The sequence below is a fragment of the Gigantopelta aegis genome, chromosome 14 (assembly GCF_016097555.1).
Source record: "Gigantopelta aegis isolate Gae_Host chromosome 14, Gae_host_genome, whole genome shotgun sequence".
Classification (NCBI taxonomy): Eukaryota; Metazoa; Mollusca; class Gastropoda; order Neomphalida; family Peltospiridae; genus Gigantopelta; species Gigantopelta aegis.
In genome coordinates this window covers 7,236,005-7,256,482 of record NC_054712.1, presented here as the reverse complement: position 1 = coordinate 7,256,482, position 20,478 = coordinate 7,236,005, and the positions used below count along the sequence as shown (strand labels likewise).

The 20,478-nt window shown below is 37.6% G+C and overlaps 1 protein-coding gene across 1 annotated transcript; it reads left to right on the top strand.

Moving 5' to 3' along the window:
• The first annotated feature begins 4,561 nt into the window (after positions 1 to 4,561).
• LOC121388090 lies at positions 4,562 to 19,472 on the top strand. Its single transcript, XM_041519306.1, has 4 exons — positions 4,562 to 5,470; positions 11,601 to 11,637; positions 13,791 to 13,877; positions 18,779 to 19,472. The coding sequence occupies exons 1-4, from the start codon at positions 4,910 to 4,912 to the stop codon at positions 19,171 to 19,173; spliced, it is 1,080 nt and encodes a 359-aa protein (XP_041375240.1). The 5' UTR covers positions 4,562 to 4,909; the 3' UTR covers positions 19,174 to 19,472.
• The last annotated feature ends 1,006 nt before the right edge of the window (positions 19,473 to 20,478 follow it).

Genomic DNA, 20,478 nt, shown 5'->3' with positions numbered 1-20,478 from the left:
GTCACAAACTTAAGATCATCACAACCTAACTTGAATGCCCTCTAGCCCAGCCCTGTTTGTATTACACGTGAGGTTACGACCAGCGTACGTAGTGTTGGAAAGTAATATTTTCCAACGACTAAGATGTGGGTTAGTACTGTGTTTAAAATAGTTTTATCATGTTCGAGTATATTTATGAAAATCTTCTGGTATCAGGTGGCGGGTTTCTTCTTGTATCGTTTTTACTAGATACCAACGTATCAATTTACAATCGTGACTAAAATTCAAATTTAAACATCTGTGGCGTCAGATTTAGAAAATTTTGCGAATATTTTAGACAAAGGACTTGGGTTAGCAAGTAAAAAAACAAAAATTGACAGTTTTTAACACTACGTACACTCTACCCCTGATCTCACAGGTAAACAGGACAGAACTAGAGGGCACTCCAGCTAGCCGCAACCTTGGATATAATTCTAGGCTCAGACTGTCAATTGTCAGGATGAAGTTGACCAACTCGACGGTTACGTTGTAGTTTATCCATCTCTCGACTTACGACGGGTGCGCTCAGACTAACAATGCATGGGTTATACGACGAGAATCGAGTTGTAAGAGCGCTCAGACTAACAACGCATGGGTTATACGACGAGAATCGAGTTGTAAGAGCGCTCAGACTAACAACGCATGGGTTATACGACGAGAATCGCTAAGAGCGCTCAGACTAACAACGCATGGGTTATACGACGAGAATCGAGTTGTAAGAGCGCTCAGACTAACAACGCATGGGTTATACGACGAGAATCGAGTTGTAAGAGCGCTCAGACTAACAACGCATGGGTTATACGACGAGAATCGAGTTGTAAGAGCGCTCAGATTAACAACGCATGGGTTATACGACGAGAATCGAGTTGTAAGAGCGCTCAGACTAACAACGCATGGGTTATACGACGAGAATCGAGTTGTAAGAGCGCTCAGACTAACAACGCATGGGTTATACGACGAGAATCGAGTTGTAAGAGCGCTCAGATTAACAACGCATGGGTTATACGACGAGAATCGAGTTGTAAGAGCGCTCAGATTAACAACGCATGGGTTATACGACGAGAATCGAGTTGTAAGAGCGCTCAGATTAACAACGCATGGGTTATACGACGAGAATCGAGTTGTAAGAGCGCTCAGACTAACAACGCATGGGTTATACGACGAGAATCGAGTTGTAAGAGCGCTCAGATTAACAACGCATGGGTTATACGACGAGAATCGAGTTGTAAAAGCGCTCAGATTAACAACGCATGGGTTATACGACGAGAATCGAGTTGTAAAAGAACACAGACTAGCAACTGGACAGTCGTGACAGCAGAAAGTTGGCCAAGTTTGTGCTGGTAGTTGGTAGTCTGAGCCTAACATAAGCAGATTAAATACGAATGGTTTTAACTTGGATATATGTATACATTTTGTTGTTCCGATTGTTAAGGTTTTAGCATCCAGTCCAGATCACGCGAGGATTTAAATATTCTATCGATCATTTTCTTTCAAAGCCTCTACCGTGATAGTACACTATTTTGATGGAGGAGTGATAATTTGATATTTTAATTCTTGGACCTTCTGACCGAAATACTGGCACGTTTTGATCACAGAGTGGGTACGTTTCGACTAATAATGGGTAGGTTTTGTTTGCGCATGTTTCTAAGCGGGTACATTTTGACCTGCTTCTGAGAATTCGCCATTCGACCTGAGCAATCGATAGGAAGGCAGTAACTAGGTGGGGTTTTTATGTAAATACATTCAGAGCAGACGTGTTATATTCAGTGTTGTAGGTTCCACACAGTGAATTGATTTTCAGTAAAATCATACCCCGAAGATGGGTGCTAACCTACAATATTGTTTCCTAGCGGGGTCGGAGGTGAGGGCGGGGGTGGGGAGGGGGCACTAAACCTTACAGATCATAGCAATATGTATTTAGAGAGTCGTTTTGAAAGGTTGGGACACTAGGCTTTCAGTTAAATTATTATTATTATTATTATTATGCTGTTTTTGTTGTTTCTTTTTGCATAGCAAATAACTTGGCTTTTGTTACATTGCTTTGTGTCAAATAAAGTGTGTTCTTGTCTGTGTTGTGTTGTTGTCAACTATAGTGGTACGGTGGGTTATAATTAGTTAATGTACTTCAAGTGAATAGACCACACCCAGGTTTGCAGTTTTCAGTCTCGGTGAATTTCTAATATTTTAATTTTAAATTACGCTATAGTTGTATATAATATTGTTAAGATGTTTGTAGGGTTTTTTGTTTGTTTTGTTTTAGTAGGGTTTTGTTGTTGTTGTTTTGTGGATGTTTGTTTGAGTGTGAGGTATTTGGGGTTGTTTGTGTGTTGTTGTTAGGGTTTTTTGTTTGTTTTTGTTTTGTTGTTTAGTTGTTGTTGTTTTTTTTTTGTTTTTTTTTGTTTTGTTTTTTTGGGGGGGGGAGTTTGGGGGGGGGGAGGGTGATTATTAAATGTTGATTTTAGAATATAATGATACACCCAAGTCACAGGGTATACGGAATGAACGTAAAACGTAAACAAATCAACAAACAAAACGACATGCACCCAACAACCACACACCAACTTACCTTGAGTAGGATAAAACTAAATATTCAGTGTTAGCGTCAAATATCTTGTATATGTACATATATTTTGTATACTTATATAACGTGTTATATAATAATAATAATACAAAATAATTTGTATACACACATAACCTGTTATATATATAAAAAAATTCTCATTATGACTTTTTCTTATTATTTTGTTTTATTTTATTTTATTTTATTTATTTATTTATTATTATGATTTTATTATTATTGTTAGTTTTTAAAATTTTATTTTGCCTATTTATTTGTTTTGTTGTATGTATGTGTGTGCCTTTAGTTTCCTTATGCACGTGATGTGTTTCTATTTCATATCTTCTTTATTACTACCCACGTAAGTATTTACTAGGCATGTGTGTTTGGTTTATTTTGTTTATTTTAGACATGTATTGAATTTTATGCGTGCGTGTGTTTTAGATAGTGTTAAAGCGCTCCCCACCATTATCAAATATTGTAAATAATATATATATATATATATATATATATATATATATATATATATATATATATATATATATATATATATATATATATATACGAATAGAAAATCCTTCTTTGTTGCTGGTACCTCTCCTCTAAAGTAGCAAGGGGGCTTCATGAAAACATGAATTCATGCAGGATGGTTTGACTTCTTTTAGCTTAGTTTTAAAATTTCCCTGAACAGGCGAAAATTTGAATTAAAGAGGGGTATATGACTTTTAAAGGAGGCTTCTGACTTTTTCTTTATATAATATATATATATAATTTTGTACTGGTATTCCTTGGTTCAGTCGAAAATAAGTTGTATAATGAGTGTACACTCTTTAACGCCTGTTCTGACAAAGTTTCGCATGCTAATTTAAAATTACTAGTGTAATTAAATGTAATACGTAAGTAAGTAAACGGATAACAATATTCAACCATGTAAGTTGGTAACACCATGGAAATACTTTGGTAAATTTACGACTTTCAAACACCTATTTGTGTTTTGTTTTCATTTAGTTCGAGGTCTCACATATCTGTAAATCTCTTTCCGATTTAGAAACTAAAATCGTTTTTTGCTTTAGAAACTAAAATCGTATCGTCTGCATAAGTAAATAGAAATCCTCTAGTAATCTAATTGGATCGACGATATCACAAAATTCAGACTGTATATCATTAACAAGCATAATAAATATCACAATAACGAAATGTGCAACTTGTAACTACTACTCCGATATAGGACCTTTAAATGCAATATATTTTATGGGGGGTGGGGCAATCTGGCAATAATAAAATAAATAGATTTGAGTACATGTACGGTGGTGTGTGGGGCAGACGGCCGGGCACCTAGCCCCTCAATACTTCTGAATCAAACATATTATTGGTGGTAAATCTTAAGGGAGAGATGAATTTTACTTGTAGAATGCAGGATATTTTACAAAGAAGCATACCCCGAACCCCTTAGAAGCTTTGCTTTGCGCCCTCGATCTCAGTCAAACCCTCCCCCCCCCCTCCCCCAATCTCGGTCAGCCCCCTCAATGTCTACTTGCTTCCGCCGTGCCTGTAGTATCATTATTAATTCGTTTTAATTTTTATTTTGCATTGTTAACGACAGTTATAATTTTGGATATGGGAATTGATCAGTTTGTTTAGCGAACAACTTAATTTATTACCTGTGTTTTTGTGTTTGATTCTACGTGCTTTATTATTTATGCTAATAATCATTAACACACCTCCATCGACTTTGATATCAACGTACACACTCCTTAAATGAGGCTGAATTATCTAATACTCGTTTTGCTTTCACAAAATTTACCAAAACGTCATAAATACTAAAACTGCACTCAAGATGCAATGCCTTCAGAAGTTCTAATTTCATTGCTGCGTGAATTTCACTTCCTTGAGTACGGCGGCGCCATCTATCGACACATTATTATTAATATACTGCTGGGCGAAAATCGGAAAAACCCGTCTAAATTTAAATACACAGTAATCCAGGTGTTCTTTCCAAGAATCCATCGATTACTGGTATACCCAGAAGTGACGACGACTGTAATAGTAATGGTGTGTATGCACTACATTGAAGAAGAACATATTAACACTAGCGGATTTTATTTATTTATTTTACTGAAACGTCAGTAGGCCTATACTGAATATCTCAAGGACTGGCGTTCAGTACAAAGGTGAATCATTCACTGTGTTAGTGTTCCCATTTCATTGCGATCAGCGAGTTGCTACCAGACAGAGCATAGCTTCATCAGTTACTGTACGTTCAAACCGAATTTTGAAAAATAACTAAAGATATTTTGTGTTTTAACTGCTAGCTAACCGACCGAAACGAAAGAGATGGATTCGTCAGTTATGTTCATGGGTCCTTTACTTATTAATGGTCAAGCCACCTTTCACAAAATGGTTTCCACACCAGACTATAAAGACATTAATAATAGTCAAAACGAGTTTCACAATACGAATTCCAGATTATATCCAGACTTGAAGGACATTGATAATGGTCAGACGACAACACAGTCGAGTTCGACGTCATCAAACGGGTCAGACGCCCCTTTAATAAAACCAGAAAAAGAAGAAAACGTTGTGATAAACCAGAATGTTGAAAATAAAGACAAAGAAGACTGCCACATGTGGAGAAACCTGATCATTATTTTTGGTCTGCTGAATCAGTTGTGGATCTCGGCCATAGTCGTTCTCTACTTGGAAATCATTCCAGCGACAGACGTCGAAACGCGTCACGTGTTCACGGAAGTTCACGACGACGGCGACTTCTGCGTCCCATGCGATGCTGTGTATCTCACTAAGGACGACGTCCACGACAACATTCACCGCTTTGAGAAACGCGACGACGACTGCTGTGTTGGCAAGGAGTCTACACTGACTGACATCGTAACCAAGGTAACGTACTAGCTAGTATATTCATGAGCTAAACAATATCACATAATTGTCATTCACTATTCGAAATTCCTAAATAATTGATGCCAAACATTCAGATTTGTTTTTCAAATTCACTATTATTTTCAAAGTATTAAGTATGTTTTTATGTTACGAGCCATTACTAAGTCTATTGGCTGCATTTGTCAGCAACCAACCAATGAACATGTTTCTTACAGCAGGGCTTCTAGATTATGGTAGCCCCACTCCCATTGCTAGTGATATTCAATGTTGGGCTAGTAAAGAACTACTATTGCCATGCCCGACGGCTGGTGATTTTTGAGGGGTCCAATGTTGTAGTTGAGTCTTATTTTGTAAATATGAATATCCTGCCCCAACTCCAACGTTAGTGTTTAAGATCTATCTCCCTATTTAGGTGACATATCTGATTATTACTATTATTTAGTAAATTTGTATTAACTTTTAAAAAAAGTAGGGCTAGTGAATTTTTAATTGTGTCTAGTAGATTTTTTAAATCAATGATCCAATGGCTAGTGGATTTTATAAAAATTCTAAAAGACCTGTTAGTCAAGTAAGCTGAAGCGAAATCTATAGAACAAATTCTATGTTACATTTTTATACTCGGGTAGTTTATAGATTATTTTTTAAGGATATTTTCAAATAGTATAGACTGATGTTCTTACAGAACAATCTTTGATTGTATGTTGATACATGTATGTTCTGTAAAAACGTATTGTCATCAATATTTCATTCATTCTCCTTTTAATATTTGTGTACGTCTTTTACAAGAAAGAAATAGTAGTCCGTAACATAAGTAAAAGTAACCTTACGAATGTCTAGGTAATATGCATAGGTTACGCATACCGCATTTTTTCTTCCTTTGTTTTTCCCCCATAGTCCTATATGAGGTACAAGTCCGGCGGAAAAATGCGATTTTTCTAGAAAGTCAAATTTGGGGTATTAAGGTGTTGTTTATTGTTGATTTTGTTTCAGTACATATCCTAGAACATATTTCCAGCGAATGACATTCTGTCACCTTTGGGCATTTTAATTTATAAATATCTACATAAACAGGCCATACTCGTCAGCATAACATTTAAGCGTACGAGACGGGGCAGGGGCAAAACTTCAAATACGGGAAAACATTATAGAGATATTCGGGAAAATGTGCTAACCTGAGACATTTTTGCTATGCATTTTCATCATTCTACCCTCAAAATTAGTTGTAATTCATATAAAATTGCGTAGACATTCGTTTGCAAACCAATTTATTCATATTAGCATTACTACCAAACATTTAACTGTTTGGTAGTAATGCTAATATGAATAAATGCTATGCAAATTCGGACGTCGTCCCCCACCTCCCACAAAAATGAGAGCCCGTACGCCTATTATCGTCAGCAATATTATAAGGTCACAAACTGCAATTATTTACGTTATATAGGATTCTATATATGTGTTAGTGGCGATAGTACATTTATTAATATCAGTCGGCCTGTGGATGTTTTTTTATACCTTTGCCTGCCTGGGGCAAAATATCCGAAACAGGACAATTCCTTTTGTCCACCTCTTTTGGTTTAAATAAAACCTACTTTCTTTATTTTTTTAACTTTATTAACGTACCATAAAATAATAACAAACAGGAAACTACTTTTGCGGATATATTTCCATATGGGAAGATAACTGCGATCTGTGATCATAACGAAAATCCCCAAGTTTATACTGAAATAGAATCGAATGTGTCGCTTGAAATAACCACCAGTAAGCACTATATCTAATAGAGGACTGTGGTAACGTCTAACAGGAAGTTACGGGTATTTTGTAATAGCACTGCTATTTTTAGAGTAGGCAAAACCCAGTTTCTCCGAGAATTCATTCGTCCAATGAATTACCCCGATAAACGCAGACGATCTCGATGATTCCCCGAACCAAGCGACATGTTAAACTATATACCATAGTTGTACACACCTATAGTCCGTCACACGGGGAACGCCTTTTACTACAAGGAATTTACTACAAGTTATTTATTTCTTCGCCGATTGATTTATAATTTCCATATAAAAATAGTAATTTGTTGTTATTCCCAAAACACTTACTTTTTTTCTTATGACAAACCAAACTGATAGTATTTGCAACAACAAAAAGCCAACAAAAAAACCACATTTATATAGAATGATGGGACAGACTATGCGTATTTAACCGGAACATTATTGAAAAGGTGTGTGTGTGTGTGTGTGTGTGTGTGTGTGTGTGTGTGTGTGTGTGTGTGTATTATTGGTAAATATGTGAAATATTTGTTATTGGCGAACTCGAAAATGATTGATGTAATGGTATTTAGCGTCAAATATACATAAGCGAGACAGGGGGTTTAACATTGCCAGATTCGGGCACTTTTGTTTAATTCGGGCAAAAATCCTCATCCTCCCCCCTTCGAAAATGGGTTATTAACTGTTGTATTAGAGTTATCTCTGACGACAGATTGATTATAACCGTCCAAATGTCCGTCTAGCTCTATAGGTTCTAATAGCCCAAATCAATTCCTATTGTGGATAATGTTAACGTTTACTAATAAAACTGATATAAGCAGGGCATCAGCACACATAGGAAGTACAGCAATAAAAAGTGTGGCACCTCACATCTAATCTACCTGCAAGAAAATGGAGGATGGGGGGGGGGGGGGGTGTCACATACCATTTAAGAGATTTAATTAATGTTTTAATAGCACCGTAATTTTTGCTGAAAATTACAGTACCCCGCATTGGTTTCAACCTCTGGTATATACTGCATAATAACTGTATAACAAATAAAAGTGTATTTATTATTGTCAATGGATAATAGTATTTGCACAAATAATCAGTGTCACATGTTATTACCAATCACATCCACAGCTGCTTTTATTCCGTAAATATTTTACGGTGCACCTCGAACTTTGACAAAAAAACTCTCTTCTTTGGTACCATGCAACCTCAAACGGCAGAATCCGGTTGTAAATTATCAGGTTGAGATACGTCACATGTGTTGAAGCCCAAGATGTCCGGACATCGACCCAAGATGTCCCAATTCTAAAACTTATGTACCAAAGCGGCCCAAAATGCCCCAACTGCTCACTAGTGTGTTGAAGTTTGTTTTGTTTAACTCATCGCTAGAGCACATTGATTTATTAATCATCGGCTACTGGATGTTAAACATTTGGTAATTTTTACATTAGTAGAAAGGGATCTTTTATATGCACCATCCCACAGACTGGATAGCACATACCACATGCATTTGATATACCAGTCGTGATGTGTGTATGTGCGTGTGTGTGTGATGAATATGTTAATCTGAATCAGAAGTTAGAGGGCGCTCATCCTACAAACAAATTGTAAATGCACTTTGTTCTGTCCCATTCTTTTTGAAAAGCAAAATCCGCATGGTGGTTTTTCAATCTGTATTTCTTGTTCTTTTTTTCTAATTTGTTATAGTTTTGTTTTTTGTTTTTATTATTGGAGGGTTGGAAGGGTAATCCGCTGGTTTTCAATTTATTTGTTTTCTCTGATAGAAATTCTGGATACACTACATGAACAGTGTGTGATAGGGCCCACTGACAAAACCATCATATTTAAGCCCTTTTATATTAAATGTCTCCTAAACGAACTTGGGTTGATAATTCGAGTAGTGCTACATATAAGACCACTATGTTATCTGAAGAAGACATATGCTAAACACACGAACTATCCTTCGGACATTTAGTTTGAGCTTAAAATCCGAAGACATGTCCATTTCTTATATATTAGATTCCAATACGTCATAAGAATTCATACAAGGAGAGATACATCGCGGTGTCCAGCAAATACACCACCAAATACTTGCCTCAAAGACTGACCAATATCCTAACTTTTTAGGTATTGCCAAAAAGTCTTCGACAAAAAGTATTAATCGCATGTGGATTCTCAAGTGTTCCAAAGATTTACTTGAAATCATTCACTCTCAATCCAGATCAAGTTCACTGATATTAAATCATTTGAATATTCAGCATTATACACAACAATCTCTCATAACAACTGAAGTAAAAACTCCATTTCTTAATCAGCGGAACAAACATTTGTTACAAAGAACGGTGAACGCAGGTATATGTCCATTCTAATCTTCCATTGATCTGGACGATTCGTAAAGACCGAAAGTGAATCCAGACTACAGTATACTCGGGAAGACATAACGTATAACTTTGCTCTTCGCTATATTGACGATCTTATATCATTCAATAATAGCAGAATTACAGATTACCTTCCATTGATTTACTCACGATGGTTTGTGTCACGGGTCGGTATCCCAAAAGAAACAAGACGACAACTCAGGAATCATTCATACACATTTATTTACATAACACTTTACCCTCCCAACCAATACATATTGCACTATCACGCATGTAATATATATCACATGTAAATTAAACTATGAATCAATATTAAATAGAGTAAAAATCAATTTAACCACAAAATAATACTAAAATGTCTGTCTTCCACTATTCATCACATTTCACAATTCATCATCATAAGTCACCCTCATCATCATCCTTGTCATGATCATCTTCACCATTCCCCATTATCATTATTATCATTCACTAGAATCATCACACCTCATAATGATCATTCACTGATCACCGTTGTCGTTTACCATTAATACCCCTGTCGTTCACCAGAATCACTAACCCCCTCGTCACGGTCATTCACCATAATCATTGGTACCCTCATCACGATCCTTCACTGATCATCTCCTCCATTCACCAGTATTACCACCATCATTCACCCGAATCATCAACACTCTTTGTCAGGATCATTCACAGATCACCTTCGTCGTTCGCCAAAATTATTGACACCGTCGTCACGATCATTCACTGATCATCTTCTCTGTTCACCATTATCACCACCGCCATTCACCAGACTCACTCTTCGCCAACTCCCAGAATACATCATCTACGTTCGTCATCACCAGGACCCAATACACAAATACACTGAAATACAATATACCCTAATCAAAACCATGTAATATTTATATTACCATATCAGATGTTAGACAATTTTCTCTTAATATAATGTCCGCACTTCACAAGTGTCTTAAATATTACATAAATCAGATTTACTTAAGACTTTTGTTTTGCAATGACGTTACATACAACTACTAACACATATACACAATAGTATACCACAGTTATACAACAAACAAACAAAATCTACTTACGGTTGTCATCAACCCAGAGTTATACAGAATAAAATATTTCACAATATCTTAACACACAGTTTCTCTCTCAAGAACGTTATGTGACTGCCCACAACTCATTACATCTCCCAACTATATTCCCACTATGCATGCCTTCACTCACAAACAAAAGTGTTCACCAATGTAAGCCCAAGCCCAAGTTCTTTACAAACACCTCTGCTGGTGATTACAGTATAAAAATATAGTTTGCCTTAGCAAGCTATGACACACAGTTCAACAATATATTCTCAATTACCCAAGTATTTACAATAAATGTTCTAAAATATAATATGGTTCTTATATTAGTACCCTTGACTTGTGACAGTTTGAAATAAAAGAAACATCTAAAGGTATTAGATCAGCTTCACACCTCGATCTATGCATAGAGATTCAAAGAGACAAAGGTTTCCAAACAAAGCTGAATGAAAAAATGGATGACTTCAGCTTTCCAGTAGTCAATTATCTCTTTATGTCGAGCAATATACCTTCAGCTCCAGCATTTGGTTCCTAAATATAACAACTTGCGCAAGACATTAAAACAACAATGGACCGGTTGGCTTCTATTTCAGGCAGCAACAATAAAAACAACAACAAAATAGTAGTAGTAGTAGTGGTAGTGGTGGCGGTGGTCGTGGTGGTGGTCGTGGCGATGGTGGTGGTGGTGGTAGTTGCAGTAGTGGTAGTAGTTGTGGTGGTAGTTCGGTAGTGGTAGTTGTGGTGGTGGTGTTGGTGATAGTAGCAGAAGTAACAGTACAGTACAGTACAGTACAGTACAGTACAGTACAGTACAGTACAGTACAGTACAGTGTACGATACAAGATTACAGAAGGCCCACTTTTGTAAAACAAAAATTATGAATGATGAAATAAAAAATTATCTCTTTTTTTCGTTTCAGTTTGCAGATAAACTGTATCGTCAACAGAGAGCAAAAGGTAAATATCACACCTCTGTATATAATTAAATCTAAATACATTCTTCTGAGTCCAGAAATTTGACCTAAATATACTGCTCTTTTCACGTTTCTGGACTACATATATCCCTCTATAAAACTACTATTTGAACATTGCTATCTAAATATCACGCCATTGTATAAAATATATACATGGAGGAGGGGCGGTAGGCGAATTATTTTTTTGTTTCAGTCATTATATTTTTTTTAAAGTATCTTTTTTAGTATACCCGCACACAAAATAACATCTTATTGAAACGATATGTTCAAAGAATGGACAACAAATCTAATCCATACGCCTCCACAGATTCACACATTCTTCCAGTGAGGTAGGACAATGGAAAAGCGCTCAGAATGACTAACATGGTGTCTGGTACGAAATTTGGCCTCAAGTCACAGTTATTTCTCCATTTGGTGGACCAAAATCCAGAAATATATCCTCGCAAGTAGTCTGTTGTTTGACTGTGATTATTTCATGATAGACAGCTTTGAAGTGGTAACTATTAGACTGAAGTTGACAGGAGAACATGTAGTTTGTAAATATGTGTAACTTGTTGACATTGAAGACTTTTTTTTATGGTGCTAATTCTGGCCCATGCAAAAGTAGTGCTTTTTGTGTAAAATGGGTGTACTCCGGCAAGGTTTAGTGGGTGTGTTTGTTTAAACCAATATCCTGTGAGAAACAGCTGGACAACAGGGGTTGTCCTTTTCACGGTATATTGCCCTCAGGCAGGCAAAGGTGCATAAAAAACAATCCATGGGCCTACTGACTCAGCTATATAGCAACATATAAGTCATATATACAAATTAGTTATGAAAGTGTGTTTGCAGCTACACACGCCAAAAAACGAGTCGTCTAAAATCGCGGACACTTCATATAATATGGTATAAGCTTTTAAAATGAGCTTTTTGGAGAATTAATAATGAAATATATTCTTCAAATTCCAAAAACTTTAATTTTGGTGAACGGCAGCTTTTAAAATCCCTGTGTATGTACGCTAAACAGTGAAAGAAAAATTATAGATACCCACATGACATGAAACAATAATTACAGTTCCTCCCACCTCCTCTCCCCACCCACCTTCCCAATGTGTTTGTATCATACTATATTTAGAAATATGTATCAAACAGGTTTTGATTCAATTTGTTTGTACGATATTATATTTAAAATGTTTATCTAACAATTTTTAACTATGTGCTTGTTTGCAGGGGTCGAATTTTACGCTATTCCGCAAATAGTAAATTTCAAAACGGAATAGTAAAACAATTCTTCCAGTATTCCGTCATGAAAGTGAAAATAAAGCTAGGAATACCGAAATTCGCCTGCGACTATTCCGCTTACGCTTTTTCTTCAGCTACATTTTTCTGCAGAACAAATCTTAGCGCTACTAAGACCTTTCTCGTGCACTCACCGGTACAAAATAAACGTCTTTTTGATCGAGACTAATGTTTGGAGTGAGCTTGTTTGTAATTCCAGCTAGTACGCAGTAATGCATAGACTGGTATATAAACAATTGTTCGTTACGCAATGTTGTACAGGGCGACGTAGCACAGTCAGGAAAACTAGTCGTACATTAATAATTGAAGGGATAGTACATTTTTAGACGGAATAATGTTTTTTGAAATTCACTATTCCTTTGGGATAGTGGTAAAAAAAAAAAAATTTCAACCCCTGGTCTGATGCTATATTTAAAAATAGTTATCATACAGGTTTTGACGCAATGTGTTTGTATATTACTATATTTAGAAATATTTATCATACATGTTTTAACGCAGTGTCTTTGCATGATGTTATATTTAGAAATATTTATCATACAGGTTTTGATGCAATGTGTTTAACTGATACTATATTTAGAAATATTTATCATACATGTTTTCACGTAGTGTTTATATGACGCTATATTTAGAAATATTTATTATACAGGTTTTTACGCAGTGTTTATATGATGCTATATTTAGAAATATTTATCATACAGGTTTTCACGCAATGCTTTTCTATGATTTTATATTTAGAAATATTTATCATACAATTTTTGAGGCAATGCATTTGTATGATGCTATATTTAGAAATATTTATTATACAGGTTTTGACAACGTGTTTGTATGATGCTGTATTTAGCAATATTTATCATACAGGTTTTGACAGCGGACGGCCAAATGAGACACACATCGAGTTGAATGATCGATCAGCTGAACTGAGTCAGCTCGACGTGGATCAGTCCGGTAAGTAACTCAAAGGAATTGAATCAGTCTGAACTGAGGCAGCTCGACGTGGATCAGTCCAGTAAGTCACTCAAAGGAATTGAATCAGTCTGAACTGAGGCAGCTCGACGTGGATCAGTCTGGTAAGTAACTAAAAGGAATTGAATCAGTCTGAACTGAGGCAGCTCGACGTGGATCTGTCTGGTAAGTAACTAAAAGGAATTGAATCAGTCTGAACTGGGAGCTCGACGTGGATCAGTCCTGGTAAGTACCTAAAAGGAATTGAATCAGTCTGAACTGAGGCAGCTCGACGTGGATCAGTCCAGTAAGTCACTCAAAGGAATTGAATCAGTCTGAACTGAGGCAGCTCGACGTGGATCAGTCCAGTAAGTCACTCAAAGGAATTGAATCAGTCTGAACTGAGGCAGCTCGACGTGGATCAGTCTGGTAAGTAACTAAAAGGAATTGAATCAGTCTGAACTGAGGCAGCTCGACGTGGATCTGTCTGGTAAGTAACTAAAAGGAATTGAATCAGTCTGAACTGAGGCAGCTCGACGTGGATCAGTCTGGTAAGTAACTAAAAGGAATTGAATCAGTCTGAACTGGGAGCTCGACGTGGATCAGTCCTGGTAAGTACCTAAAAGGAATTGAATCAGTCTGAACTGAGGCAGCTCGACGTGGATCACTCTGGTAAGTAACTCAAATGAACTGGATCAGTCTCAACTGAGGCAGCTCGACGTGGATCACTCTGGTAAGTAACTCAAAGGAATTGAATCAGTCTGAACTGAGGCAGCTCGACGTGGATCACTCTGGTAAGTAACTCAAAGGAACTGGATTAGTCTCAACTGAGGCAGCTCGACGTGGATCAGTCCGGTAAATAACTCAAAGGAACTGGATCAGTCTCAACTGAGGCAGTTCGACGTGGATCAGTCTGAACTGAGGCAGCTCGACGTGGATCAGTCCGGTAAGTAACTCAAAGGAATTGAATCAGTCTGAACTGAGGCAGCTCGACGTGGATCAGTCCAGTAAGTCACTCAAAGGAATTGAATCAGTCTGAACTGAGGCAGCTCGACGTGGATCAGTCTGGTAAGTACCTCAAAGGAATTGAATCAGTCTGAACTGAGGCAGCTCGACGTGGATCAGTCCGGTAAGTAACTCAAAGGAATTGAATCAGTCTGAACTGAGGCAGCTCGACATGGATCAGTCTGGTAAGTACCTCAAAGGAATTGAATCAGTCTGAACTGAGGCAGCTCGACGTGGATCTGTCTGGTAAGTAACTCAAAGGAATTGAATCAGTCTGAACTGGGAGCTCGACGTGGATCAGTCCTGGTAAGTACCTAAAAGGAATTGAATCAGTCTGAACTGAGGCAGCTCGACGTGGATCACTCTGGTAAGTAACTCAAAGGAACTGGATCAGTCTCAACTGAGGCAGCTCGACGTGGATCACTCTGGTAAGTAACTCAAAGGAATTGAATCAGTCTGAACTGAGGCAGCTCGACGTGGATCACTCTGGTAAGTAACTCAAAGGAACTGGATCAGTCTCAACTGAGGCAGCTCGACGTGGATCAGTCCGGTAAATAACTCAAAGGAACTGGATCAGTCTCAACTGAGGCAGTTCGACGTGGATCAGTCTGAACTGAGGCAGATCGACGTGGATCAATCCGGTAAATAACTCAAAGGAATTGAATCAGTCTGAACTGAGGCAGCTCGACGTAGATCAGTCTGGTAAATAACTCAAAGGAACTGGATCAGTCTCAACTGAGGCAGCTCGACGTGGATCAGTCCAGTAAATAACTCAAAGGAATTGAATCAGTCTGAACTGAGACAGCTCGACGTGGATCTGTCCGGTAAGTAATTCAGCTGAATTGAATCAGTCTGAACTGGAAAGCAGTGAAATATATTTGTATAATGAAACCTCAGTACTATACAGAACAGTTTAAGAAATGAAAAACATGTAATTTTAATAATAAAGCACCCATGGCCACAGGTTTTCAGTTGTTAAACTGTCGATATGTGTTGGTGGACCGAGTATGCATCTTTCCAACACATAAGGTTCATATTATTTGATCTGATTGTTCCTTTTTGATGATTTGTGTAAAATTCCGAACAGACAGGAAGTGAATCTGATTGGTCAGCTGATTTGAAAGAATTTGGCAGTCTGATTAGTTGGCAGATTGGAGGCTGCACTGAAAGACGGATAGCCGATGGCGCTTCTCTCAGTGGCGTAGCGTGCGCTTAGTAGGCGGGCAGAAAATTTTTGGGGAGTGCTAACAGGTCCACTGGTTAGGGGGTGCAATACTTGCCTTGCTCCTGGTGCCTTGCGCCGAGCGCTGGCAACCCACGCTACGCCACTGGATTCTGTGAATAAAATGGATCGATATTTGAGAAATAGGAAGCTACAATTCGGCAAACTAAGTTAAAATTGCTCAAATAGCCCTCATTTCTTTTCGATGAACCGTTCAAAATTACCTCATGAAAACTGCGTAATATTTTATATTTTGGACTTAAATGAAGGGACAATTAAGGCATTTGACCTGGTATGCATATTCAACGATATATAATGCACATTATTTCTTAATATAAACAAATATAATCGTATAGTTAATTAATAAAACAGTTAAATGTGACGGCTATTATATAATAATAATAATAGATTTTTATTTCAGATCAGAGATCCATAGAACATATATAAACATCACATACAAAACTGATTACATAATATACAGCAGCTTGTGCAAGCGATTTACACATACAGATTTGACGTACACAGTTGTACACCTCAGGTGGGCAAGTAGGTCGTTTGAAGTTGTTTCGATTCTGCTCTTCAGCGAATATGCTGTTGAGCGAAGTAAAGCGCCAAAGCGTTTTACTCGATGACTGACAAACATCTTGCTGGCACTGTATGGTCGTCGTTGTCCGATCATCCATCGGTATGCATTATTATAACATATGTTAAGATCCTTCATGGTATCCTGCTTAAATTTCACCCATAATGCACCCGCGTACAAATTACTACAATAACTCACAAATAATTGTGTTTAAACAGATTCTGAACATTTTGCAAATCGCCGCAACAACATGTTTGCACGTACACAAAGGGCTCTATACTGTCGTTTAATGTCTTTATCGTCTTTCATGTTTTTGCATATAATATGACCTAGATATTTATAGTTGTCAACATATATATACCGGGTGCAGACATTTTGTACCATTCCAGTGAATACGCCCTCTGGCTAGCTGGTGGTTACGTAATACCTAACGTGTTACGTCAGGAATTAGTCTTCGAACTGAAGAAACAAAACATACCTGATTTTTGCGGATGCATCGCAATATTCTGTAATAATAGCCATCCCAGTAAGCCACCAACAATTATATATTATTTTTAATACTAAATAAACCACCATTGCCAAAGTGTTGAAATAACTGTATTATGTTTTGTACATAAATTAACCCACGTACTGAAATAATCGGAGTGTTTTCTTAGTTAATTGGTATTTTCTTTCCGTGACCTGTACCTGTGGTTCCTGATTGGCAGGTGTATATTTTGACGGTCCCCAGACACTGTGTCTAGACACACTAAAAAGACGTGCCTCTTTTATTAAGATCACAGGGTATTGTGTGACAACCGCACGGACACCCGTCTAATCGTAATTGACATTATCAGCCGTCCTGCTTTATTACTGTAAGTAATTCTGTAAAACCTTTGATTAAGTAGACTTTCCCATCTAAAATCACAAAACAGACTAATTATGTAGTCCCAAAGAAAAGAAAATTATCACTTGGGTGTCGTGAGTGGTCGTTTTTGCTCGAACGTAGCATACCAATATGCCTAATAATATGCATTGTTTTCTTTGGATTTTTAAAAAAAGAAAAATACTATCACTCCATTTCATTCTATTGATGCAAATTGAAATATATTTAGTTAAATAATTTATGATACTATCAAGTCATTTATGTTGTTTTACAAGTTAGGTTGATGAATGCGAAGCGCCTTGTCGCAAATTACAGCGTTTGTTTACACTGTGCATAGAGGAGATGGACGGAGCTGATGTCACTTCGCCCCAAGCTATACCACCGGACGTCACAAAAACAAAACAAAATGGCTGCCCCCAGTTAGCAGGAATAATCATGGTTTTTTATTAACTCTAAAATTACGCGTTTTTCGTTTCTTAAAGTGTCAGTATGTGTTGGTGGTCCGGGTATGCATCTTTCCAACACATAAGGCTCTTGTTTGAGTTTACTCTCCCTTTAATCCTACGGGACATTCAAAATTCAATAGCACCACAAATGCCCCCGCCCGCTACCGACCCTAGTCGGGCTGCTGGTTCTCTCTTGCACTTGTCAGCTCGAACAGTCCCTCCTCAAACCCACCCAAGGCTGTTCCTATCCTGGACGGAGGAGCCGGCATGGGTCAATACCTGCGCCCATAATAGGCGTGCGCTACAACAGCACGCTAAACCCTTAGACCAGACCTGACCTGAGACATAGGGATAATTTGTCGAAAATGTCGCAATCGGCGGCTAGGCGATTACCGTGTTAACACCCAGTCCATTTAAAACGGCGAATTTGCATGTTAAATATTGCGGAAATGCGATGTGGCCAAATTGTTCACATCATTTTCTAGTTATGTACATAGATCTGTAACCAGGCAGCTATTTTATGAAGCGATCACTTAGCGCTAAAATGACCTTAAGTACGTATGGCAGCTGTTCACTTAAGACGATCTTAGCGCTAAGATCGCTTCGTAAAACGGGGCCCAGATTCTGACGTCAAACTCAGTTGATGACAGATGTTTCGGACTAATTAAAACTGCACTTGTGTTTGTATTTTGCATTAGTAAATGATGTTATAATAAGGCGATACGTGCTTCTAAATATACACTAAGCTGTTACATGTGTTTCTTTTCTTGGTTTTCTGCTCAGACGGAAGTAAGCTGAGATGGAAGACGGCATCGTCGTCCATTGGACGGAACATAACCTACGTCCAAGATGGCGGCCTGCAGGTGAATGTTGCTGGGTTGTATTATATCTACTCACGGCTGGTGTTTGTGGATGACGGGAAGGACACAGCTGACAGAACGGTCTCTTACTCCATCTGGCTGCGCAGCTCGGGCAAGGAAGACGAGAAACTATTGGACAGCGTTTCCTCCGAATGTAAAATGACGTCATCAGTTAATGGCGTCATACCCAGCTTCCAAAGCGCAAGCTTTGAGCTGGAAGCAGGTGATATTGTCGAGGTGCGCGTGAGTGATGTGGCGCATCTTCATAACTTTGGCGATAAGAACGATAATTATTTTGGACTTTATTATGTGAGGTGATATATATAATATCTCAAAACCCGAAACGTCAGTAAACTGAAATTCCCTTAAATCTAAACGTCTTTCATAGTCTGTTTTTTTAAATATCAGCATTGAACAAAACCTCTTTAAACCGGATATACACAGTGGCGGATCAAGAAAATCCCTTCATGGGGCCCGGTGACATTCCCAAAAGATTTCTCTGTTTCTTCAACGTCAACATTGAAAAATTAAATGTCTAATTTTTTATCTTTTACAACTGTGATTATTAAATCATGTAAAAATGGTTTAATTAAATAGCGAAGGTGTTGAGACCAAAATATTTCTTAATTCTTTATAATATGTTACAATATTTATTTTTAGCTCGACGTGGATCTGTCCGGTAAGTAATTCAGCTGAATTGAATCAGTCTGAACTGGAAAGCAGTGAAATATATTTGTATAATGAAACCTCAGTACTATACAGAACAGTTTAAGAAATGAAAAACATGTAATTTTAATAATAAAGCACCCATGGCCACAGGTTTTCAGTTGTTAAACTGTCGATATGTGTTGGTGGACCGAGTATGCATCTTTCCAACACATAAGGTTCATATTATTTGATCTGATTGTTCCTTTTTGATGATTTGTGTAAAATTCCGAACAGACAGGAAGTGAATCTGATTGGTCAGCTGATTTGAAAGAATTTGGCAGTCTGATTAGTTGGCAGATTGGAGGCTGCACTGAAAGACGGATAGCCGATGGCGCTTCTCTCAGTGGCGTAGCGTGCGCTTAGTAGGCGGGCAGAAAATTTTTGGGGAGTGCTAACAGGTCCACTGGTTAGGGGGTGCAATACTTGCCTTGCTCCTGGTGCCTTGCGCCGAGCGCTGGCAACCCACGCTACGCCACTGGATTCTGTGAATAAAATGGATCGATATTTGAGAAATAGGAAGCTACAATTCGGCAAACTAAGTTAAAATTGCTCAAATAGCCCTCATTTCTTTTCGATGAACCGTTCAAAATTACCTCATGAAAACTGCGTAATATTTTATATTTTGGACTTAAAATGAAGGGACAATTAAGGCATTTGACCTGGTATGCATATTCAACGATATATAATGCACATTATTTCTTAATATAAACAAATATAATCGTATAGTTAATTAATAAAACAGTTAAATGTGACGGCTATTATATAATAATAATAATAGATTTTTATTTCAGATCAGAGATCCATAGAACATATATAAACATCACATACAAAACTGATTACATAATATACAGCAGCTTGTGCAAGCGATTTACACATACAGATTTGACGTACACAGTTGTACACCTCAGGTGGGCA

Bases quoted from the DNA above. Each gene is read 5' to 3' on its own strand.
- LOC121388090 (XM_041519306.1), top strand. From the start codon at position 4,910: ATGGATTCGTCAGTTATGTTCATGGGTCCTTTACTTATTAATGGTCAA. The intron at 11,638-13,790 runs GTAAATATCACA...TTTATCATACAG, and splicing joins TCGTCAACAGAGAGCAAAAG to GTTTTGACAGCGGACGGCCA. The intron at 13,878-18,778 runs GTAAGTAACTCA...TTTTCTGCTCAG, and splicing joins GCTCGACGTGGATCAGTCCG to ACGGAAGTAAGCTGAGATGG.